This window comes from Corylus avellana, chromosome ca7 (genome assembly GCF_901000735.1).
Source record: "Corylus avellana chromosome ca7, CavTom2PMs-1.0".
Taxonomy (NCBI): domain Eukaryota; kingdom Viridiplantae; phylum Streptophyta; class Magnoliopsida; order Fagales; family Betulaceae; genus Corylus; species Corylus avellana.
The window spans coordinates 11,821,655-11,848,649 of NC_081547.1; the positions used below are offsets into that span (position 1 = coordinate 11,821,655).

General features: G+C 36.6%; 1 protein-coding gene across 1 annotated transcript; it reads right to left on the bottom strand.

The window, feature by feature from the left end:
• Positions 1-15,394: 15,394 nt before the first annotated feature.
• Positions 15,395-17,514, bottom strand: LOC132187865 (protein neprosin-like). The gene is made up of 6 exons (XM_059602299.1): positions 17,449-17,514; positions 17,123-17,335; positions 16,789-16,955; positions 16,528-16,564; positions 15,862-16,008; positions 15,395-15,772 (listed from the first exon to the last, which is right to left on the bottom strand). The coding sequence occupies exons 1-6, from the start codon at positions 17,512-17,514 to the stop codon at positions 15,395-15,397; spliced, it is 1,008 nt and encodes a 335-aa protein (XP_059458282.1).
• Between the last annotated feature and the right edge of the window lie 9,481 nt (positions 17,515-26,995).

Here is a 26,995-nt window from a genome sequence, read left to right on the forward strand (position 1 = left end):
ATTTTATTCCCTCTATTACAAAGCTGACTATATATATATATAATACCTTTTTTTTTTTTTTTTTTTTTTTTTCATACTTTGTGATTGTGTAAAGGGTCTATAAACATCTTTTCTACAAGTTCCTTGGGAGAAAACTACTTTATTTTTTTTTTTTAAAAAAAGTTTTTGGTGCACTTCTTTTATGAACTACTCTTTTAATGTGCTTATCAATGAAGTTAACTAAATTCAAATCAAGCAAATTTCAGTTCGATTCTCATGCCGTTGAAAATTATGTACTAGTATTTTCTATCCATAGCTAGTCAATTATAACCGCTCTCTTCCGTAGCCTGCTGGTTCCCTTGTTTGAAATTAATCTTAAGGGATAAATGTATAATTGGTCCATGTGGTTGGCCAAGATTACAAAACGCTCTCTGTAGTATTAAAATGAACTCAGAGGTCCTTGGGGTATGCCAAAAAAACGATTTAGTCCCTGTAATCAAATTCCGTTAAAAAATTTGACAGATTCCGTTAGTTGTCATATAAGCACTAATGAAATGGTGACACGTGTTGCTCTTAATAAAAAAAATATAAAAATATTAAATATATAAAAAAAAAAAAAAGATTTGTTTTGTTTTTTTATTTTTTATTTTTAATTATTTTTAATTATTTTTATTTTATAAAAAAAAACTGCACAATGTTCTCTCTTCCCCCATTTCATCGTTCTCTCCTCCCCTTTTCATCTTTGTCTCTTCCCCCATTTCATCTCTCTTCCCTCTCCCCTCACCAACGGCTGGCGCAGAGCACCGCTGACGACGAGCCAGCCACATCTTCCGATGACGAGCTACAATTGCTGATGACTAAAGCTCATCAATTCTCATATATTGCAACGAACTAAACCCACTTTTTTTGGATGAATTAAACCACTTCTTTTCTTCTTCAACAAAGGTGAGAGGATAAGAAGAGCTAAGGAAATTGAATCGACTTCTTTTCTTCTTCAGCGAACCCACAATTAATTCAAATATGATAGGGAGCTTCCTTTCCACAAAGAAAAATACCAACAACCCATTTGAAACAGAGAATAACCCATGAAAAATTTGAGAGCCCAAGAAAAAATTGAGAACGAAAAAAACGTAATAGACAAGAAGACTGGGTCAGTGAGGGTCTCCGGTGTGGTAGAACCGGTCGTCGCACGGTGGGGAAGGCCGACTGTGGTGGTGGTCGTTGCACATGGGGAAATTTTGGGGGGAGTGGAATATGTGTTTGGGAAGAAAATTGGGGGAAATGAGAAAATGGGTCTAGGGGAAAGGGTTGATGCAATTTTTTTTTTTTTTTTTTTTTTGGGGTCAGACATGGCCTTAGGCGGACCCTAGGACTATTAGGGTTTGCCAAATATCTCTACTCTTAGCAAGCATAGTGCTAACCACATCCTCCTTCCTAAAAGCAGATTTAGCACCACCTGGAGTTTTATTTTTTGTTGCCTCTAGAGTTTTGAAACAATCGGGCCAGGGTCACTCAGCAGATCTAGGGGTGGCGACAAGGCTGGGGTGGCTCTCGACTAGGCAGCCACCTTTTTTTTTTTTTTTTTTTAAATATATATTCTCTCTTATATATATTTTATATATTTATATATATTTTTTATTAAGAGCAATACATGTCACCATTTCATTGGTGCTGACGTGGCAACTAACAGAATCTGTTAAATTTTTTAACGGAATTTTACTACATTTTTTTGGCATACACCAATGACCTCTGAATTCATTTTGATATCACAGGGAGCATTTTGTAATTTATGCCAATCATAGGAACTGATTATGCATTTATCCCTAATCTTAATGATACATTGCTCTCCATGCAACATATTTTTACTTTAATTACCAGAGTTAGAACAATCAATCTCTATTACTTCAATGCATATTCAAAAATACATAGTTGAGTTTAGAAAAAAGAAAAACCGAATTCGTTCATTCAGAATACAAGGTGATGCAATACGGGTTTTTTTTTTTTTTCCCACAAAATAGAATATAAAGATAAAGTCTAAGTTGAGCAGAATATCACTGGCCAACAATGAAATTCGGTAGAGTCTCATTATTGAAAGGAAGAGAATTCATACCTCAAAATGAAAAACTTCATCTCAAACAAGAGTATCTTACCTCGAGTAATAGCTATAAAATATATTTTCTCTCTTGAAGGTGTTTGATGTAGATGGGGAATAGCCCATCTTCACTCAGCCCTTGTAGGAGGATTTCCATGGTCAGCAAATCCTTAATCACAAAATAGGTAGAAGTAAGAATAAAATAGCAATGAAGAGATGGAATCATCTTCACTTTGGGAATATTCAGGCTAAGATCAAATCAACTTTAGCCAAGCTTGACCAAATCCAACAATCCCCCCTTGCCCCAAGTCTTTCTCTTTGGAATCCAACCTAAAGATTGCCCTTGATGATCTTTTACAAAAAGAGGAGATTCTCTGGAGATCTAAATCTAGAGAAACTTGGCTCACCTGCATTGACCTCAACACTAAGTTTTTTCACACCTCCACCATTATTAGAAGGAGATCCAATGCTATTAATTTCCTCAAGACTAATGTAGGGGAATGGCTTTCTGATAGAGCAGCCATTGGAGGAAATTTTGTCTCTCATTTCTCCAACCTGTTCTCTTCCTCTTGCCCTCAAATTGATGAGGATATGCTTGATCTGTTCCCTCCCACCATCACTAAGGATGACAATCTGTCCCTCTGCTCCATTCCAATCGAGTCTGAGGTGATCCAAGCTCTCTCAAGCTTAGGTTCCACCAAAGTTCCTGGCCCTGATGGTTTTACAGCCCCTTTTTTACAAGAAATATTGGTCATCTGTTAGAGAAGATGTTTTGGCCTGCATATGGAATTTTTTTTCAACAACAAGCACCTTCTAAGAGAACAAAACCACACCTTCATTGCTCTTGTGCCAAAACAAAGTGGCTCTCACGCTATCCACCAATTCAGACCCATCACCTTATGCAATATTGTTTACAAGTTCATCTCTAAAATCTTGGCAAACAGATTGAAAGCTCTCCTCCCAAAGATCATCTCCCCTCTCCAACCAGCCTTTGTCCCTGGCAGAAATATCCAAGATAACGCCATCCTTGCCCATGAACTTCTACACTTTCAAAAACAAAAGAGGGAAAGGTAGACTTTTGTTTCTTAAGATGGACATGAAAAAGGCCTTGGACAAAATGGAATGGAACTTCATTATGGCCATTATGAGGAAGCTGGGGTTTCACTCCACTTGGATAAGTTGGATTGAAACCTGCATCTCCTCTTCCTCTTTCTCTATTCTCATCAATGGCAGCTCTTTTGGTTTGTTCTCTTCCGGAGAGAGGTTTAAGACAAGGAGATCCCTTATTTCCTTTTCTTTCCATTCTCGGGTTTGAAGTATTCTCCATATTGCTATTTAAAGAAGAAAGACTTGGTAACATTATAGGGCTGAAGATATCAGAAGCAACCTTGCTATTCTTCACTTGCTCTTTGCCGATGACATCCTTATTTTTGGTAAGGTCTCCCTCTCTGGAGCTTGTAGCATCAAACTTTCTCTTGATAAATACTGCCAATGGTCAGGGCATTCCATCAATGCTTCTAAATCCTCCATCAGATTCAGCAAAAATACCAACTTCACTTTTTCTTCCATTATCCAAAACATTTTCTCATATATAGCCAACCCTTCAAACTCCATCTACCTTGGCCTTCCCATTCTCATTGGCATCTCAAAACGGGCTACTTTCCAAGGCATCATTGATAAGGTTCACAACAAGATTCAAGGTTGGAGAGCTAAAACCCTCTATTGGGCTAGCAGGTTGGTTCTTATCAAGGTTGTGGCAGCTGCTGTCCCTTCCTATGCCATGAGCTCTTTTATGACCCCCTCTAGTTTATGCCTCAAGCTAGATCAAATGTTCAAGATTTCTGGTGGGGTTTCCCTTCTAAGAAAGCCAGAAATCTTTCTCTCAAGTCTTGGGACTCCCTTTGTCTTCCTAAATCCCATGGGGGTTTAGGCTTCAGGAAAATGAAGGATGTTAACCTAGTTCTTATCTCCAAGCTCGGTTGGAAGCTTCATACCAATTCAGACTCAATGTGGGTGTCTCAGCTCAAAGGTAAGTATCTCCTCTCTGGCTCTTTTCTCTCCCCCCTCCCCATTCCTCTCCTTCTTGGCTTTGGAAAGGCATCCTCCACTCGCAGCAAATCATCTCTCAAGGTGCCTGTCATAAAGTCCATATACATTCTACTTTGCCTATTTGGAATTCCCCATGGATTCCTTCTATCCCCTCTTTCTCTCCCACCCCTTTATCCCCTAGCCTTATCCCTCCCAACCTAGTTGTCTCTGACCTCATCACCCCAAATGCTTCTTGGAACCTTCCCCTCTTTATTTCTCTTTTCGATTCCCCTAGTGTCAGGGAAATCCAAAATGTTATAATCCATCCTCTCCCTCTAGATGATCTTTGGACCCCTTCTCCAAATGGCCTCTTTCCCTCTAGCTCAGCCTACAAACTGATTCGCAACCCCAGAGTTTCATCCTCCTCTCCTCTTGATTCTAAGTCTTGGAATCTTTTGTGGAAACTCAATTTGAATGCCAGGATTAAGCTGTTTTTGTGGAAAATTGCTTGGGATATCATCCCTTCCAAAGCTAGGCTTAAATCTATTTTCCCTATTCCTGCTGCAGATTCTCTCTACAAGTCTAAAGAAGACTCTCTCCCACATTTGTTTTTTCGTTGCTGCTTTGTTAGAATAGCCTGGAGATCCTCTTTTTGGCCTCTTGATTATACGGCTTGGTCTTCTCTAAGCCTCCCAAGTTGGATCAAATGCATCACCTTCCCTCACATCACTTTTGGTATCCCTCAATCTGACTCTCATCTTTTTCAAATTTATGCTGCTGTTCTTTGTGATCTTCTATGGTTTAGCAGAAACAAAGCTCTTCATGAAGGCATCATTCCTAACATCATCTCTCTCGCCTCCTCCATCAAAAAGACTTCTCTGGCTTACTCAGTAGCCTGGAAATCCTCCTCCAGCAAGGTGGCAGAATCTTGGTCTCCAATTCAAGGCTTTTTCAAGATCAATTTTGACACAGCCATCCGCGACAATAAGGACATGTTGCTGGATACCCAGGACCCCCAAAGTAGAATTGGGTTCCATTGCCTCCATTGTTATCGTTCACAACACTTATATCATAGCAAGAAGATTTTGTTGAAGGTGCTACCAATTCCTTACTAGGGTCAATGAATTTGCAATTGCTATCCAAGTATTGAATACTGTGGAAATAACTTGCTTTTCCATAGCCTTCATTCAAAAAATGTCAACTCCTCATATGAGTTGATGTGTGATGACCCTCTTTCCCTAAGGTAAAAATCTCTCCACCCCAGGTGATTGAGTCAGCCTTGCTTGCTAAATCTGTGAAGATGGACAGAGGAAAATATCCAATTACCTCATCTTGCACTTGTATCCACCAATTTTCCTTATCCTTATTCATACTATATATAAGTAGGAGCATATAGTCTAATTTATGTACCTCTAAAAATGTCAAAAATTAGACTGGTGAATATAAATTATTTAGCTTGTGTACGGTTATCCCTATATCATATTACGTCCCTTTGTAGCTTGAAACAGGCTTTAAAGGAGAACCAATTACAAATTTACTGTTTACTTGCACGAAACTAGGACAGGCAAGATTTCGCACCCAGTTTTAGCGTACCCGTCACGCTTTACAACCACACACACACACACACACACACACACACACACACACACACAAATGCAGTATTGATTAGCGATTTGACACGTGTATGGTAATGATTAGCTCAAAACTTGAGATGATCTCTTCATTTGACAGTGCTTTAATGGAGATTCCAAATGCGAATTTAAGTTTCACTATTTATCTTAAAACAAGCTTTAAAAGGAGAACCAATTACAAATTTACGGTTTACTTGCATGAAACTAGGACAAGCAAGATTTCACACACAATTTTAGCGTACCCGTCACGCTTTACAACCACACACACACACACACACAGATATATATATATATATATATATTAGCGATTTGACACGTGTATGGTAATGATTAGCTCAAAACTTGAGATGATCTCCTCATTTGACAGTGCTTTAATGGAGATTCCTAATGAGAATTTAAGTTTCACTATTTATCTTAAAAGTTTAAGTATATAGAAAGAGGTAAATTTAATCATTAATCAACATTTTAACAGTCTCCTTCATATGTGAGCTCAAACTCCCTTTTAATAGGTAAGGTATAATATATAAAATATTTTAATTAAATAGAGGGTGGATTTACAAATTCAGATATCGAACATATGCCCAATTTAAAATTAAATATTTCACGTGTTAGGCCACACCTATTAAAAGAGAATTTGAGCCCATACTTGAGAAATAATGTTAAAGTTTTGATTAAATGATTAAATTTACTTCTTTCTTTCACCTTAAGTTTTTAGGATAAGATGTGATTTATCAATATCATGGAAGGAAATGAGCCAACTTATAGTCCAATATACGAAAAACTTGGGTTGCGTGTCAGGCGAATCAACCTGGAACCATGAAAATAATTATTGGAGAGAAATTATTCTACAAATGCTTGATTCGTATGATTTATTTTTTGAATTTCATTATGACTTCAATTTTCTCCCCCACATCTAAATACAAAAGTTTCTAATTGTTTCAACACACTCAAAATCAAAAGTAATTGACATTTATCTTCATGACTATATTTGGTCTACAAACTTACCGTCCATCCAGCTTCAATAGTGTTTAACGTGTTCTCAGGACCAGCTGAAACCCATATTTGAGCAAGGCTAAAATCTCCATCCACTATCATAGGGCTCCATAAGTTAGGTGTTGCATGTCCTCCATAGAAGTTGCCATAAGCCACTGCACACTAGCAGAAGCGTACTAGTTCCAAATATAATTCATATGTAAAAAAGACAAGAAATAAATCAAAGAAAAATAATTTGAAATTAGTTTAAGGAATTCTAGTTAGTTTGAAATTGTCATTGTTATACATGTTAAAACAATAGTCCTTTGATAATATGATACACCTCATGCCCTGTATGAATATCATCATCAAGGTGAATATTAAGCTCTTTCCGACGTGCAAGTGGGGGTATAGTACGGTGTGCAAAATATTCACCCTCTTGGCGATGTCTAATTGGGATTGTTCCTTCAGGGCATTCTTCATTCACATACCAACCTTGAAACAGCTCGACATTGTATAATTCTCCATTTGTTACCCTTGGAATGGAACTGGGTTCCATCTGATTACAAAATTTCAATTGACCGTCATTATATGAAAGGGACATGTTTTTTTTTTCCTCCTCCCATCCAAATCTTGCAAATTCACCATTGGATTTGTGGGTCTAGGTCCCACGAATCCAGTAGTGGATTTGCAAGAGTTGGACGGGAGATGACTAATGAGAAGGGGAATAATCATTTCAATATATGAAATGACAGCTCAACAAAAAACAAGAAAAAATTGTACTAAAAATTATCAACATTTTAGTTATACGTTTGAACTATGTTTTCAATTATTCAAATCCTTTAAACATGACAATAATAAAGCAACTTACATAGTATTGTAAAGCATCAACGGAATTTGACAAAACAATAAAGAAATTAAGCTGTATGATATGATTCTTGAGTAATGGATGGTTGAAAGCAGGTTGTTGATGGATATCTACACAATCTATCACGTCACCATCTTGACCTTGCAAAAATTTTAATTACTAGACCATTAGTAAGAAAGACTGAAAAATTTCGAAAAATATATAGGGGTGGAAAAGAGGGGTGGAAAAGAAGAAGAAACAAGAAAGAGATTATCTAGAATTAAAATAAAAATTAACAATTAAGAAAGATGTAATATATTCATTATGAACTCAATAGTTTTGAGAGTTCCTTTATGCTTAACTAACTCTTAACTAACTCTTAGCTTTCCTTGGTCCCAATCCTTCTTCCACCGACAAATATATCACTCACAAATAAAGATACGGAAGCAAGGAAAATATGCATCTTCTAATTACTTTGGTATTGGCCATTAAAAAATCTATCTTTTATTTCTCAATAATATATGCTATTTGTTTAAGGATATGTCTGCAACATCATTTCATCGCAGGAGAAGAAATTGAGGATCCAGAACAAGATATAAATGCACACCGCTCAACAAGCTGCATATGAGTTTGTTCTTAAAATTCAAAGCCTTTTTACTTAAATTGAGGGTAAGGCAATAAACAAACCATTCAATCTGAATCCCAAACATTACGTAATTAGGTTGTCCGTGGAGAACCCTAGACAGAGTAGTAATTGAAATATGTGCTTATATATTAGTTTTGTCTAGAACCATTTGCATAATTAGCTTAATTTTAATTTCTGTACGGATAAATATAAGCTAATTTGACGTTTTAAAATTATGAGAATTTAATAAAAAGGTTTATTCTTATAAATATATTTTTAGATTTTACCATTATTTAGTTTTTATTTAAAACATAATTACCACTTTTGTCTAGTCTTATGACTCGGAGCATGTTTGAGATCGTATTTGAAAAATAGAGCTTTTAAGTTTTAAGTCAAAACATATTTTTTGGCAAAAGCTTCATTTTTAAGTTTTTACCAAAAGTGCGTTTTAACCATTTTTTGACTTTTTAGACCCTTAAAAGTGCTTTTAATTTTTTTTACCAAATAGGTATTTTTTTTTTTTTTTTTTCAAACAGACTTTTTGAGTGTCAAACTCACATTTAGGGCCCTTAAAGGCACACTCAAATTGGCCCCCAGACTAGTTGTGTCATGACGAAACAACTGCAATATAAATTAAAATTTTCTAGCCAGTTTGAAAACCAATGAATTGGTTATTAAAATTAGGGAAAAATATACTTTACCCCCACGAAGTATCACCCATTTTCATTTTGACGTCCAATGTTTAAAAAGTTACACACGACCCCCACAATGTATAACACATTAACAAAAAAGCCCATCCATCAATTTGAGCTATGACTACGGACTGAAATTAATAGGCATGCTTCTCTCTTTGCGAAACCAAACCAAATCTTCGATACCCTTCTGTAGCTTCTGGAATTACAAGCAGAAAACAAGAAGAATAAGTATTTCCCCTTTTAGAGCGAGTCATAGAGAGTCTCCTTATGAGGTAATGGGGGTGTCTCCCTCCGCAACTCCGGATGAAATCAAAAGGGCTTATCGTAAGCTTGCTCTAAAGTATCACCCAGATGTCAATAAGGAGCTAAATTTCTGTATTAAGTACTTAATCCAATATAAATCTTTGTAATTTCAGAGAAGACCTTTACAAATTCTGATCAATTAGACGTGTAAGCAGTGCTGTGATATGAAATGCAGTGTCCCTATCCACCGTCAGATAATCAAAGAGGTGCCCGAGATATTTCTCGTAGAACTTCGCCATGCCCCGCCAGTCTCCCTTCAAGACCGCCTGGTAAGGCATTCGGCTGTTGAAAGGTCGCTAAACTGACCACCTCTTCATCTTTCTCAATCTCCAACTCCCTCCCCATCTCTCTGATCTCTCTCTCTCTGTCTCTCTCTCTGTTTCTCTTTCACACTGTCATTGTGGGAAACACATGCAAGGGTAATTCAGGCATAATGACATTAATAAAGTCACGTGCCTTGCATGCCCATTAATTTCCATCCAAAGTCATTACTCAAATTGATGGATGAGCGTTTTTGTTAACGTGTTATACATTGTTGTTGTAACATCCCCAGCCCGTTAAGGCTAAGTTTGCCACTTTTCTTCTTTTATAACAAAAGTTCTTGCAAAAATCTATAAGGTCTATCAGAGTATTTGATTTTAAAGGATACAATAAATATATAAAACATCATTCAAAAGATTTTATTACAAGCGAAATTAGAAAACATTAAACTTTAGTTGCGAAAAATCATATTATGACAATAATTGATATGAAAAGACTTTGAAAGTTAATAATTATTCCCGCCCCAATTCCGGCCTTCTATTCCAACGTCCTTTCTACCTGAAAACAAGAAATAAAACTGAATGAGCCCAAAAGGGGGCCCAGCAAGTAAAATCCACAACCATAAATAGTTTTGCTCCTTGTTCTCAGTTTTGATAATCGTTTTCTCAAATAAATATACATCCAGCCATAATAATAATACATGTATGTACGGTTGTATCTTCCGTAGCATATACGTACTATTACATCATCATCATAATGCATCGCTATAAATCATCTTTATAAATCAACATAGTATATCATCGTTGAAAATCATCATAGTATATCATCATTGAAAATTATCATAGTATATCATCGTTGAAATTCATCATAGTATACCATCATTGAAAATCATCATAGTATATCATCGTTGAAATCATATTATCGTTTTCTCATTTTAGGGCCCATGTACACTATTACCCCTGTGTACGAGGGTTGCGGGTCCTTGTGACCATGGCACTGAACTGTGGCCTCAGCCATGCCCGACCGTTAATTAACTCTTTTCTTGGTGCACTCAACGGTCATGTTGATGGAATACCACCTTCTGGCATAGCCTCCTTCAATGGTTTCGCCTCCATCCGAGTATCGGTACCGAACTCTCATCTTTACTTATCTTGGGGCCAAAAATACTCTCCTCCATACACGTGCCCTCATTTCATAAATATTTAACTCATTTCTTGTACTTTTCTTTGTACTTCTTTTGATGCATCTTAGGGCAACATGTAGGAGGGTTTATCATCATTCTTCTTTCTTATAATCATCATCATTTCTCAACTTTCTTTTCTCAAAAATGGAAACTCTTCCAAATATAAACTTGTGTACTTAGAAAGCATTTAAAAAAATAGAAACTTTCTAAATAATTCTTTTAGAAATCCTTCATGCATGCAACATATCTCCATGACAGGTAAATAAAACAATCATTTACAGTTTGATACAAGAATGAATAAATAGCATGACATGAAGTAATTTTAGAAGGGGTAGTGAATTTACTTACTTCTAGACTGAAGCTAAAAGTGGTATGAAGGATCTAGTTGCTCCAATCTGACTAACACTACTAGTATATCTTTCAAACTAATTTCTCAAGTCCGTTCTCTCTCGTATTCTTTCTTTCTTGCAACGCTTTGTCTCGCCCTTTCTCTCTCTGTTTCGTGTAAACACTTTCAGAAAGAAGAAAGACCGAGTAGAAAACGGAAGAATGAAGAATATGTGGAAGAGAAGGGAGAGGAGTAGTGAAATTTGTGAAGGGTGAGGACTCTATTTATAGGAAACCATCTCCATCTACCAATCTTCATCTACAACCTTCATCCACTAATCTCCATCTATAATTCTCCATCTACTAGTACTTATCTATAAATCTCCACCTACTAGTATCCATCTATAAATTTCCATCTACTAGTACTTATCTATAAATCTCCATCTACTAGTATCCATCTATAAATCTCCATCTACTAGTGCTTATCTATAAATCTCTACCTACTAGTATCCATCTATAAATCTCCATCTACTAGTACTTATCTATAAATCTTCACCTACTAGTATCCATCTATAAATCTCCATCTACTAGTATCCATCTATAAATCTCCATCTACTAGTATCCATCTATAAATCTTCACCTACTAGTATCCATCTATAAATCTCCATCTACAATTTTTCTTACCATTTACTATCCTATTATTTCACCAATAACCATTATCTAATTACCACTCTCTGTAATATCATAAATTTCCCCAGAATTAAAATCATAGGCTAAAATGGATATCAAAATAACATCATCATCAAAATAATATGTTTAAATAACTTTGAAAATTTCGGGGCGCTACAGTTGTGTCATTTTTTAAACATTGGACATCAAAACGAAAATAGGTGGATACTTGATGAGGGGATCTGGCTTACCTGTGGGCACCATGCTGTTAAATCTCCCAATTGCTAGGATTAAAAAAAAAAAAAAGGGTTGAGAATTAATCACATATCCAATAATTATCTCACTAATTGAATTGAAGTAGAACAATTAGAACATCAAACCTCATATATACGGATAATATCAACCTACATGAAAATATAGTCTCTTCATCGGTGAGGTTTCATCCTCAACCTTAGTTGAAAAATTTGCTACATATAACTATAAAAATAAATCCTACAAACAAGATGCTACACATAAAGGAAAAAATTAAACTAACATGAGTGCTGGTATGCTCGTTGGCCATGGGTGAATGGGAGAGAAGCTCCCAATTCTTGGCCAAATGGCTACTCGTTTCGTCCTCTGTCTCCAGACTCCGCAACACCTCCAGCCCCCCATTTTTTCTCTGATTTCTTCTCTTTTTATAGGCTTTTTTCTATGGTTTCTCCCAAGAAAACGGTGCTAAGCAGAGTTGAGTGAAAAATTACATCGCTGGCAATTAAGAACGTTCGTCCGGATAGAACTTTTCACCGTCTGGATGAGTGCTTTGCCTGTGTGCGCTCGAGCTCCTGGATGGTGCACTAGAGCGCACGTTCGTCCAGACGGGACTTTCCACCGTCCGGACAAGTGCTTGGATGTGTTGAGCTTGATCCCTTTTCCCTTGGTGACCTTTTTCCAGCTTTTGCATTTTTCGCCTTAAGTCCACAATTTTCCCTTAACAACCTATAAAATACTAAAATCACGGAACTAACATAAAACATTAGATTATAATACAACTAAAGGATTAACAAATGCAAATTAAGGAGCTCAAATCTTCAATATTTGGCACTCATCAATTGTCATGAAGACATGGTTTCTAGATTATAATACATGTGAAAACAATATTTGTTTGATAATATGAGGCCTATACGCACTATCAGGCCACCAGCCATGTATGGTTATGAAGACATGGTTTCTTATGCTCTTGTCAACAATAACGGAGATCCTACTACTTTTCAAAAGGCTGTCAATAGCCAAAAGAAGAGCATATGTGTGGGTGCTATGGTGGAGGACATGGAGTACCTGCATAAGAACCAAAAGGAAAAGGGTGATAAAGTGTAAATGGGTGTTCAAGAAAAAGGAAGCAGCATCTGAAAAAAAAAAAAAAAAAAAAAAAGTGGGAGGTGGGGGTTGGGGGTAGAGGTGGGGGAAAAGTTTAAGGCTCGCCTAGTAGCAAAGGCTTATTTACAATAGAAAGGGGTTGATTATGAGGAAATATTTTCTCCAGTGGTTAGACATACTTCCATCAAAGTGGTATTGGCGTTGGTAGCTCACTATGACATGGCATTGGAAGAAATGGATGTGAAAATAGCTTTTCTCCATGGTGATTTGGAGGAGCAGATTTACATAGAGTAGCTAGAAGGGTTCAGTCAACCTGGGCATGAGCACTTGGTCTGTAAATGAAAGAAATCACTTTATGGGTTTAAGCAGTCTCCAAGGCAGTGGTATAAGCAGTTTGACTCCTACATGATTAAAATTGGCTACAGGAGATGTGAATATGACTGTTGTGTGTATGTGAGGAGCCTTGGTGATGGCTCATTTATTTTTCTATTACTATATGTGGATGGTATGCTTATTGCAACTAAGAGTATAATGGATGTCAACAAACTGTTTGTTGAGTAGAGAATTTGACATGAAGGATTTGGGCCCAGCCAAGAAGATTCTTGGGATGGAGATTCACAGGACAGGGAGATTCGCAGGATTGTGGCTATCTCAGGCTGGCTATGTGAAGAAGATGTTGGAGAGGCTTAGCATGGAGAATGAGAAACCGATAAGTACACCTTTGGCGAATCACTTCCGTTTGTCTACCTTATAGCATCCAAAGATAGTTGAACATGTCTAAAGTCCCATATGCTAGTGAAGTAGGGTGTCTGATGTATGCTATGGTATGTACCAGGTTAGATTTGGCCTGGTACATAGGAGAGGTTTAGCATGGAGAATGAGAAACCGGTAAGTACAACTTTGGCGAATCACTTCCATTTGTCTACTTCATAGTGTCCAAAGACAGTTGAAGAAACTAAAGACATATCTAAAGTCCCATATGCCAGTGAAGTGAGGTGTCAGATGTACACTATAGTATGTACCAAGCTAGATTTGGCTCATCCAGTCAATGTGGTGAGCAAGTACATGGAAAATTTGGGGAGAGAGCAGTCTGATGCAATCAAATGGATTTTCAAGTACTTGAAAGGTATTACAGAGTACGACATCACTGTTGTGAGACAGAAAAGTGAGTTTTAGTCGCCGGGTATGTAGATGTAGATTATGCAGGGGATTTGGATAACAGGAGGTTGAGCACAGGTTATGTGTTCACTCTTGTAGGAGGACCCATCTGTTAGAGGTCTATGATCCAGTCCACGCTTGCGATGTCCACGACTGGGGCAGAGTACATGCTGGCGGCTGAGACTGCAAAAGAAGCTTTGTGGCTCATAAGGTTAGTCAGGAAGCTGGGTATTCAACAAGGTGGAGTTCTGTTGTATTGTAACAGTCAGAGTGCCATTTACTTGGCAAAGAACCATGTGTATCATGCGAGAACCAAGCACATTGATGTGAAGCTTCACAAGATTAGGTAATTTGTAGCTACACATGAATTGTTACTTGAGAAGATTCACACTTTTGAGAATGCAGCGGACATGTTGACGAAGCCTGTAATTGCACCCAAGTTCAATCATTGCTTGGACTTGGCATTTGTCTCCGGGTGCTAGAAAGGAGATGAGACGAGGCGGCATCCCCAATCTTATCAGTTCTAGATGGAAGCCCAATATTTGATTATCTTCAAAGAGGTGAATACTCGTCAAGGTGGAGATTGTTGGAACAAGTGGCTCGTATTTTCTTAGGCATACAGAGTAATATTGAAACTACTGACCCATTGAGTGTAATTAGTTTATGTGGGCCTGGGACAAATAAGTTGTGGGGGGTATTTTGGGGTTTTCCAAAATACTTACAATTAGAGTTTTCCTATAAATGTATTATGTTGTAACCTTAAATCATTGAATAGTAAAATATAGTCGCACTCTCCTATGGATGCAGGCACATTGCCGAACCATATAAATCTGTGTCTCGACTCTCTCTTGATCTCTCTCTTTTCGATTCCGTATTATTTATCATTGTTGTACACGGTAACAACAAAATCACTCACTTATAAAGAAAAGGAAATTAACAATCTCATTTTGAATAAAAAAAAATTAATTAATTAATTAATGACCACATTAATTGTTCGTCCAGTATTTGCATAATCATCTCCTAGTTGATCTCACTATAGCGTGGAGATTTTGATTTCTTTTGTTTTTGTTCTTTGATCATCTTCATTTGACATTTAAGTATAAGCTCAAGAAAACTTATGGTATGACCAAATTTCAACTTCTTACGGATATTACTTATAATACAATAATTGGGTGGCACAAGTTGTGCTGATATCTTTTTCAAGAAATTTTAATCCCTCCAAGAAGTAATTTATTAGTACTAATACCATCATTTTTTCTTCTTCCCTTCTAAGGACATGTTGCTGAATACCCAGGACCCCCAAAGTAGAATTGGGTTCCATTGTCACCATTCTTATCGGTCACAAGACTTATATCATAGCAAGAAGATTTTGTTGTATCTGGGTGCAATTCCTCACCAGCGTCAATGAATTTGCCATTGCTATCAATGTATTGAATATTGCGAAAATAACTTGCTTTTCCAAAGCCTTCACTAGGAAAATGTCCACTCCCCATATGAGTTGATGTGTGATGACCCTCTTTCCCTGAGGAATAAATCTCTCCACCCCAGCTGAGTGAGGTAGCCACGTTTGCTAAATGTGTGAATATGGAATGAGGCCAATATCCAATAGCCTGATTTTGCACTTGTAGCCACCAATTTCCCTTATCCTGATTCATATTATAAGTTGACAAATTTAGCCTAATTTACGTGCCTCTAAAAGTTTCAAAAAAGGGACTTGTGTATATGAATTACGTACCTTGTATATGGTTACCCTTATATCGTGTTGCGTCCCTTTGTAGGTTGAAACGGGACTTAGGGGAGAACCAATTGCAAATTTTCGGTCTACTTGCACAAAGCCCGGACAGGCAAGATCTTGGCACCCAGTTTTATCATATGTGTCGCGCTTTACAACAAAGCTTGGTTAATTAGTTGGTTTTACTTAACAATATATGCAACATTAATTAGAGATTTAACACGTGCATGGCAATGATTAGCTCAAAAATCTAGATTATCACTTTGTTTGGCAGTGCTTTGATGGATATTCCTAATGCAAATTTAAGTTCCACTATTTATCTCAAAGTTATAAGCAGGATAGAAATAGGTAAATTTAATCATAAATTAACACTTAACACTCTCCCTCATGCTTCCGCTCAAACTTCCTATTAATAGTTGAGGTCCAACACGTGAATATTGTAATTAAATAGGGAGTGAATTGACGAAGTTAGAGTTTGAACTTAAGCCCATTTTAAAATTAAATATTTCACATGTTGGGCCACACCTATTAAAAGCAAATTTGAGCCTACGCTTAAGGGAAAATGTTAAAGTTTTGATTAAATGATTAAATTTATCTCTTTCTATTAGTTTAAGCTTTTAAGATAAAAAGTGATTTAACAATATCATGGAAGGAAATGAGCCAACTTACAGTCCAGTATACGAAAAACTTGGGTTGCCCGTTGTGACTATCACCCTGGAACATGAATTTAATTATTGGTGAGAAATTGTAATGCAAATGCTTGATTGATATGTTACATGAAATTTGTTTTGAATTTCATTATGACACCAATTTTCTCCTCCACATCTAAAATCAAAAAGTTTTTAATTGTTTCAACATTTATATTAAATTACACTCAAAATCAAAAGTAATTGACGTTTTTCTTTCTAGGAAGGATTATATTTGGTTGACAAACTTACCCGCCATCCGGCTTCAATGGTGTTTAGTTCGTTGTCCGGACCTGCCACAACCCATATTTGAGCAAGGCTAAAGTCCCCATCCATTATTTGAGGGCTCCACAAGTTAATTGTTGCATGTGCTCCATTGTAGTTGCCAAAACTTGAATAAGCTTGGGCATACTAATTTCAAATATAATTCGTATGTTAAAAAGAGTGAGAGAAAAAAAAAAAAATTGATCAATAAATCGAAGAAAAATAATTTGAGATTAGTTTAAGGAATTCTAATTAGTCTGCAAATGTCATGATAATACATGTGAAAACAATAGTGGTTCGGAAATGTGATATACCTCATGCCCTGTAGTATCATAATTACGGCGGATATTAAGCTCTTTCCGATGTGCAAGTGGGGCTATAGTACGGTGGGCAGAATATTCACCCGGTCGGGCATGTCTAATTGGGATTGTTCCTTCAGGGCATTCTTCATCCTCATGCCAACCTTGGAATAGCTCGGCATTGTATAATTCTTCATTTGTTACCTTTCGAATGAAACTGGGTTCCATCTGATTAATTAACCACAAACAAAATTAAAATTTACCCATCATTATATGAAAAAGACATGCTATTGGTGGATACTGTGGATTTGTGGATCTAGGTCCCTCAAATTCAATCATACCACAAATCCAATAGTAGGTTTGCAATAGTTTGACGGGAGAGAACCAATGAGAAGGGGAATAATCATTTCTCTATATGAAAAGATAGCTCAACCAAAAAGAAGAAAAAACGTTACTAAAAACTATAACATTTTAGCTATTCATTTTAACTATGTTCTCAATTATACCAATCATTTAAACATGACAATAATAAAGCAACTACATAGTACTGTAAAACATCAATTAGAAAAACAACATTAACGAAATTAACCTGTATGGTATGATTCTTGAGTAATGGATGGTCGAAAGCAGGTTGTTGATGGATATCTACACAATCTATTACGTCACCATCTTTACCCTGCAAAGATTTTAATTACTAGACCATTGATAAGCAACACAAAAAATTAAAATTAAAAAAGAAGAAGAAGAAAGAAAGAGATTATCTAGAATTAAAATTAAAATTAAAAATTAAGAAAGATGTAATATATTCATTATGACCTCAATAGTTTTGAGAGTTCCTTTATGCTTAACAAACTCTTTGCTTTCCTTGGCCCCAATCCTTATTCCACCAACAAATCTATCACTCTGGACAAAAGATTGGGCTAGCAAGAAAAATATGCATCTTCTAATTACTTTGGTATTGGCCATTGGAAAGCAAAGTTGCAAGCTTCTCTCAATATTTCTGAATAGTATATCCTATTTATTCAAGGATATGTCTGCAACATCATCTCATCTAAGGACAACTAATTAATTAAGGATCCAGAACAAGATATGCACACCGTTCTACTAGCCACAAATGAGTTTGTTTTATAGTTTACTTTTTTTAAACAGCTTTCAACAATATCATTGTCCTTTGTAACTGAATATTCTTTAAATAGAAAGCCTTTTTACCTAAAGTGAAGGTAAAGCAGTCAACAAACTATTCAATCTTCCGTTTACTTCGACGTAAAATGGTTTTCATCGGAAAATATTTTTAGGAAAGCCATTTTTCCTGAAAATGTTTTCTGTCGAAAACATTTTACGGCGTTTACCGTGCACACGGAAAATAATTTTTTTTTCAATATTTTTTTTCCAATAAGGTCCCTGTCGGGACCTGCACGGGACTTGTTTGAGACTCCATAGGGACCTGCCCGGGGCCTCGCCAGGACTTGACCGGGACTCGCCCGGGACCTGCTCAGGACCTGGCAGGGACCGGCCCGAGACTTGACCGGGACCCCGACTGGACTTGACCGGGACCTGCCTGGGACTCGACCGGGCAAGTACCGAGTGGGTCTTGGGCAGGTCCGGTCAAGTCTTGGGCAGGTTCCGGCGGGGTCCTAGGCAAGTCTTGGGCGGGTTTTGGTCAAGTCCCAGCGGGTCCCGGGCGGGTCTTGGTCAAGTCCTGGGCGGGTCCTAGGCGGGTCTAGGTGGGATCCTGAGCAGGTCCTAGTCAAGTCCCGGGTGGGTCCCAGTCAAGTCCCAGGTGGATCCCGTTCAAGTCGGCAGGTCCGGGCGGGTCCTAGTCAAGTCCCCGGCAGGTCCCCGGAGGGTCCCGAGCAAGTCCCGGTCAGGTCCCAGGTGGGTTCCAATCAAGTGCTGGGTGGGTCCCGGTTAAGTGCTGGGCAGGTCCCGGCGGGGTCCTGGGCAGGTTCTAGGCGGGTCCTGGGCGAGTGCTGATCAAGTCCTGGCGAGGTTCTGGACGGGTCTTGGCAAGGTCCATCGATTTAAGAATGAGATGCTCATAGTCGAAAATTGGTTTACGGTTTTGAAAACCGTAAACCATTTCCCGAAAATTAAAGAAGAATTCTCGGTCAAAAGGAAAATAGTTTCCATTGACCACTATTTTATGTCGAAGTAAACACCGTAAAATGTGGAAATCATCTTCTGGAAAACATTTTACATTGAAGTAAACGGAGCCTTAATCCAAAACTTTACATAATTAGGTAAGTGAGGAAGAAATAAAATTAAGAAGTTGTTTGTAGAGAACCATGGACAGAGTAGTAATGGAAATATGTGCCTATATTAGTTTATTCTAGCTAGAATCGTTTACATAATTAGCTTAATTTTAATTTTTTTGTACAAATAAACATAAACTAATTTGACATCTTCATGGCAAAGTGTTATGAATGCACTAAATATAAGCAAATACCAAACAAATGCTAAAATGCTAATATTATCTATGGCAATCTAAAATGCTAACAAGTGTCTATTTTAATATTATATATAAGCAAATACCAAAATATATTTGAAATCTAAATCAATTAGGATTTCTTTGTATCCTAATATTAATAGGCAAAGTGTTATGAATGCGCAAATAAAAGAAAATAAATAAATAAATACAAATAAAATAATATTGAGGAATTTAGCACAAACAAGAAATTTAGTATATCTGAATTTCGGATTTAATCACATAAGGAAATGATTAATTTTTTTGTTTTTGACCAGTCCAAAAAAAAAAATCCATATGTTTCTAGGTTAAAAAAAGAAGAAGGAAATGAATAAATACATAAAGATTGCTTCTTCTTTTTTTGAGGAAAATACATAAAGATTTCTAGGTTAAAAAATATAATTAAAATAGGATCTTCCTAAAGTTCTTTGCTCTAAATTTCCATGTTCACGTTTATGGCAAGATAACATATGTTTCTAAGACATCCTTTCCCAACCGGATCTATATGAGAAATAATCTTTGTGGGTCCCAATGGATCAACATAAATATAAATAGGGGAAAATAGACTTTGTCCCCCTAAACTATCCATCCATTTACACTTTTAACCACAATGTTTAACAAGTGACACTTTAGTAACTTTACCTCCCCCAAAGTATCTAACATTGACACTTGACCCTCATGAAGGACACTTTACCCTCCTAAATATTTTAAATTGATACTTTACCCTCCTGAGTTGACACTTTACCCCCAAAACTTAGTTACTTCGGGGGCAAAGTGTCACTTTTTAAATATTGGGGTTAAAAGTACAAATGGGTGAATAGTTTAGGAAGGTAAAGTGCATTTTCCCGATATAAATAGTTGCTAAGTAGGTATTCCCTTAGAAAGGGTTCAAGAAATAGGGGCTCATGGATGCTAAGTCCAACATTAATTCCTTAATATGTGAGATTAAGCTTTACTTCAGGGGTAAGTCCGACATTAAGTATTTTGAATTGACACTTGACCCCCATGAGTTGACACTTTACTCCTAAAACTTATTTACTTCGGGGGTAAAGTGTTACTTTTTAAACATTGGGGTTAAAAGTGCAAATGAGTGGATAGTTTAGGGAGGCAAAGTGCATTTTCCCGATATAAATAGTTGTTAAGTAGGTATTCCCTTAGAAAGGGTTCAAGAAGTAGTGGAAATGCTAGGTGCTCATGGATGCTAAGTCCGACATTAATTCCTTAATATGTGAGATTAAGCTTTATAACTCTTAGAACAGTTTTCAACACGGTGTGGACTGTGTGTTCTTCGGGGCCTTCTAAATCTGCAATACATCTTCGCTTTCCCACAATTGCTACAAAATAACAAGTGAAAAAAATCTGCCAGCCATTATGCCTGGGAAACTTTGATGCCTAAGTCAATTCCAGGAAGAAGAGCAATACTATACACAATACTCAACAATTCAATCTACTTGAGTCTGAGTACTCTTGAGTGTGAGAGATTACGAGAGTTTGAGATTTATACCTTGTGTTGGGGCCTACTTGTTGGTTGAGAAGTTGAGGTAGACTTGAAATAGATCTTCTTATTTAAATTGATTTGGGCGTCTTGAGAGCTAGAATTCAACTTGGGTTCCTACTCTAATTTAGACTTTGAGTAGGACTTCTTGATCCATATTCTTCCAATAGAACCCCACTTGGATTGTATCTCCTGACTTTAATTAATAACTTTGTGGGCATATTATTGGCCTTGAAGCCCAAGATCTAATGGGTTTGTAGTGCAAAATTATTCCCAACAGTTACCCCCCAATTCCCTTACCCGAGCTACTCGGGTAATGGGAATTTAAGTTAGGGTCCCATGATGACTTGATGTTTGGTCTTTTCCAAGACTCACATCTTCCTCGGAGTGTACATTGACTCTTTTGAGCTCGGCAGCTAGATCTCCTTATCTTCGTTTGTTCACGACATTGCTTTGATTCCCGAGAGTACCCCCAACTCTCTTCTTTGACCGAGGGTTACCACTGACCCTATCTTCAAGATACCCGGGGGGTTACACCCGGCCCTCTCTTCCACATATCTGAGTGTGACATTCGGCCATCTCTTTGAGACACCCAGAGGTTACATTCGGTTCTCCCTTCAACATATCGGAAGGGGACATCCGACCCTCTCTTCAACATATCCGAGGATGACATCCGACCCTCTCTTCGAGTCCATTGCTCCCCTTAGCCTCGGGGTGGCTCCTTTTTTTTGATAGAATTATCTCCCGTTACTTGTCCAGGGTTTTCTCCATGTTTCCGGGGACAACTTGTTTTTACTCAGGGTTTTCTCCCTGTTTCAGGGGACCACTTGTTTTTACTCAAGGTTTTCTCCTTGTCTTCGGGGATGACTTGGTGTTTGATCGGGTTGTCTCCCGTTACTTGTTTTTACTCAAGGTTTTCTCCTTATTTATCGGACGACTTGTTTTTACTCAGGGTTTTCTCCCTGTCTTCGAGGACTACTTGGTTTTACTTAGGGTTTTTTCCCTGTACTTGTTTTTATCCAAGTGTTTTTCCTAGTTGCTGGGGACGACTTGTTTTTTGATTGGGTTGTCTCTTGTTACTTGTTTTTACTTAGGGTGCTTACCACCATGACGAATTGTTTATATAAGAAACAAATAGCGTTTTCCACTGACAATGCCAAATTGTGAGAATACTTTTCGACACAGTGTGTAGTTCGCGTTCTTTGGGGCGTTCTAGATCTGCAATACGTCTTCGCTTTCACACAATTCCTGCAGACTAACAAGAGTGTCAAAAAATCCGCTGGCCACTATGCCAGGGAAACTCCGATGCCTAAGTCAGTTCCATGGAGAAGAGCAATATTATGCACAAAACTCAACAATTCAATCTCCTTGAGTTTGAGTACTTTTGGGTGTGAGAGATTATGAGAGTCTAATAGTCTGGGATTTAGGGCCTAACATACATTTGAACTAAGTTTCTAGGTCCTTAATTATTGTATTAGTATAAACTTGTATACTTATGACTTATGTCATATTATATATGTATAACTTGTTATTATATAATCATATGATTTAATGATCAATTGATCATGTGATATAATCATATAAATTATATTAATAATACATTAATACTTAAAATGTGATTTAATTATCTAAAAAACAATTGTGATTTAATGATCAATTGATCATGTTAAATATAAATATTATTATTATTATAATTATAAAAATATAAAAATATAAAAATATATATTATATAAAAAGGGGGTTAGCGGTTAGTGTTTTTTTACTAACCGCTTTTAAGGCGGTTAGCAAGCCGCCTTTTCAGCCCTATCTAGTCCTACGATATTGGTTCCTCGTGGGAAACATGTCCTATGTAGGACTAGTACTATAATAAATGGTCTTTATGAACCACCTCGTCTTCAAGGGATTGGGATCCTCTCCAGTCAAAATGGACTGGAGGGGAACCAGTTCTCTTTATCATATGGGCATAATTGTTCAAAAAAAACTTTTTGGACAATTTTGCCCATACTTTAACAAGAACCGGCTTCCCTCTGGTCCATTTGGATTGGAGAGGATCCAAATGCGTCTTCAAGGCTCTCTTTAGTAAAGGTCTGAGGGCTTTTCTTGAATTTTTTTGTAATAAAAATTGATTGATGGTAAAAAAAGTAAAAATATTTTGTATGAATAAGGTGTTTTTTTTATTTTTTTATTTTTAAGTTTTTTTTTTATTTGAATAGTAGTAAAAAGTAATTGATGTAATATAAAAATTAAAATGTTGAAAGTTAAATTTTTTAAGGAATAATATTTGACATTTTCCAAACAAAGCCCAATGGGCAGTTTAGTAATGGCCAAACACTATTCATCAAAAAATTCAACTCCCAACATTCTTATTTTTTATATTACATCAGTTACTTTTTATTATTATATTACTACAAAATAATTTTTAATTTTTTAATTTTTTATTTTTACATTTTTTCATATGAAACATTCTTACTTTTATCACATTAGTTACTTTTTTCTACAAAAAAAAAAAAAAAAAAGCATTAAAGCTTTTACCAAACGGAGACCAAAAAAATTATATGTTGCTTTTGTTGTTGACCCACGTTACACGATGAAGGTTTTGGTGTTTTGGTTGAAACAATGTAATAGGCCAACATAGGTGGAGAAAAAAGAGGGAAAGGTGAAAGACATTTTGAATCGTTTGATTGAGCAATATATAAAGTTTAGTGGGATTGGGACGTCTACTTTTGAGTAGGATTTAGGAAGTTTAGGTGATACTTCCTTAAATGTTGTTGATGACTTGGAAAGTGCTATGAAAAATTTTCATCATATTTCCTCCCAACACCTTGTAGAAGAGAATGATTTGGAGTGCAAGTTGGATATGGATAGGTATTTGTTGGATGGGTGTGAGTCAACAACAAAGGATTTTAATCTTTTAACTTGGTGGAAGAATAGTGCACAAAAATATCCTCATTGTAGAGATAGTTCGTGATGTATTGGTCATGCCCATTTTCATTGTTGCCTTTGAGTCTGTATTTAGCACTGGTGGACGTATATTTTATCCATTTAGGAGTTTATTGTCTCCGCTTACCATTGAAGCCTTGATTTGCATACAAAATTGAATAAGGAACACCTCAATTAACATTTGGGAGTTGGAGGATTTTGTGGAAAGCTACGATGAGCAAGAGTAAGGTAAATGTTTATAAATTAGTTTAAACTTACTTTTCAATTAACTAAAACTTCTTCTATTGTCATTATATTTAAAATATTATTTGATTTCATGATTTGTACTTGTAGAGGTGCTCTTATGTTGATGTTGTGCCGTAGATCGGTTGTGCTAGAATGCTATGCCACTTTTGTCTTTGAGAATAACTTCTATAAGGAGCTGGTGTAAACCAGCTCCTTTGTGCCCTCCAATAACCAACTGCCACGTAGGATTATTGCACAAACCCAAATAAGAACAAAAACGTACACCATATTATATAGCTTTATTTATTATTTATTTTTTTTAAGAGTATGGGGAAGGGCAGAGGGTAGCTCACCACCACCCATAGCCCATTTGGGGTGGTCGGCGAGCCACCCAGTGGGCGAGGTGGCAGCGTGGGCCACCCCTAGCCTATCTGGGGTGGCCAACGAGCCAGCCCATGGGCGGAGGTGGCCGCGTAGGCCACCCCTAGGCCTGCCGGCCACCCCAAGTGAGGGATGGGGTGGCCACCCAGCCACCCCATCAATTTTTTTTCTTTTTCTTTTTTTAAATAAATTTGATTTTTTAGAGTTTAAGTGAAATAATCTAGTGTGGTAGTGTTTTTTCTTTAAACTTAAGTTTATTCTAAAATGCTGATGTGTCATTTGATGAGTGGTTGGCACAAAGGAGTGGGTTTACACCATCTCCTTATCGAAGTCACTCTCTTTGTCTTTTCAATGTTTTCATTTGTGTCTAGATTAGTGGATTTGGGCCATTTGGCAATATTTTCATTTGTGATTTGGATCATTAGGCCGTGTATGTGTTTATCTGGATACTGGATTAGTGGTTGTGTATGCGTGATTTGGGCCATTTGGCCGTGTATGGCATGTATGCATGTATGATTGTATGCTTTCATTTGTGATTTGTGTATCTGGATTAGTGAATTTGGGCCATTTGGCCATGTATGACATTATATATGTGAAATATAATGTGGTATGTAATGTTTTGGGCCAAGCCTTATTAAAAAACTTGCCTAGCCCCAAAAACAACATGCTCTTTTCATTTTTTTTGGGAACACTTTAGCCCAAAAATTTTAAAATAAGTTCAAAAATAGGCCCACTAAAGGCCCAAAACACTTAAAAAAGCCCAAAATCCCATATAAAAAAGTAGTTCTTAACCACCGGCGGTTGTGGTTATAGCCAATAACCATAAACCGTAACCGCTTGTACAACCTGATAGTTATTGTTTCCCGCATCAAATAATGAATCCCCGAAAATGAACAGAAATGGAACCTAAAACCAAGAAAAGCATTGGGTTGGGAGAATAAGGCATAAAACCAAGAAACAGAAATGGAACCTTAAACCCATCATGTTAAAACATGTTCAATACCTTCTGCTAATTTCTCACTTCTTGTAATTTTCATTTATAGGCAGCTGGTTTGTGCTTGCTGGCCAGTGAGGAAAAATGAAATAATTGCTCGAGATGAACTTTTGGCACAATAAATCATTATTTTCATTGAAATATTAGATGTGCGAGCTAATCACACACGTTCAAGATTGGACAAAAAAGTACACAATCTCGGGTCTGTCATCATTGAACGTGTTCTACTGAAAAATAAAACTTTTCAATACAATAATGTGAATGGAATAGAAAAATGAGAGTGTGTAACAATTGTTTTTATTATGTTTCAAATTTGTTAGACTATGTTTTGTTCAAAGTAAAAGATATTTGTTTTTTTTTTTTAAGAATAAGAATGGGTATTATTATGAATATAAAAATTGAATATATATTGCTCAAATTTCATAAAATAACTCTACAAACTATCTCAATTGGTTGGTTACCCAACCACCTCCGCAACTCTTTAGGGTGGACGCCAAAGGGATCACAAGATGACGCAACCACACTCAGTACAATCAATGGTGGTTGTGCCACCCCAAATGTATTGTCGGGTGGTTTCGACCACCCATGCTTATGTCGGCCACCCTAATGGCCTATAGGAGGTGGCAGCAACCACCCACCATTGGTGGCAAGGGTGGTCGCATTACTCTTGGTGGTGCTTCTGGTTGGAGTAGCCAACCACTCCGACCACCTATTGTAGATTTTTATTTATTTATTTATTTATTTTTTTTTAAAAAACCACAATAAAATTTTATAAAAGAAAAAATTCAAACTTTATTTATTTATTGGGAGAACAGATATTCAATAGCTTTTTTTAGATCAAATTGAAGAATAGTTGTTCTTCTGGAATAATAGACTGACAAATTTGTGGAATAGCAATTCAATTCCTAACAATGGGCCCTACGAACAAGAGCTATGCGCTTGAACACTTCCCTAATTGTTAGGCCCGACCCACTCCACATTGATCCGCCAATCATTCTGAAGAGGTGTTACAGCGACAAAGCTTGCCTCCACAACAAACAAGTTGACTTAATAGAAGTTTTCCCTTACTCATGTTATATTGCCTTTTTTCTTTTTTTCTTTTTTTTTTTTTTCTTTTTTAAAAGAATTATATTGCCTTGTTTGGCAAAGCCTATTAATTTTATCCCTTATTTACTGTCCATGCCACTTTTTCTTAAAAAAAAAAAAAATCAATATCATAACATTTTAACTTTTTTAACTTTTTATATCACATTAATCATTTATTATTATTATTGAAATAAAAAAATCACTACAAAGCAAAATATTTTTCACTTTTTCATACAAAAAATTCAAAATTTTATATCACATCACTCATTTTCTACTACCATAAAAAACCATAAAAAAACCATT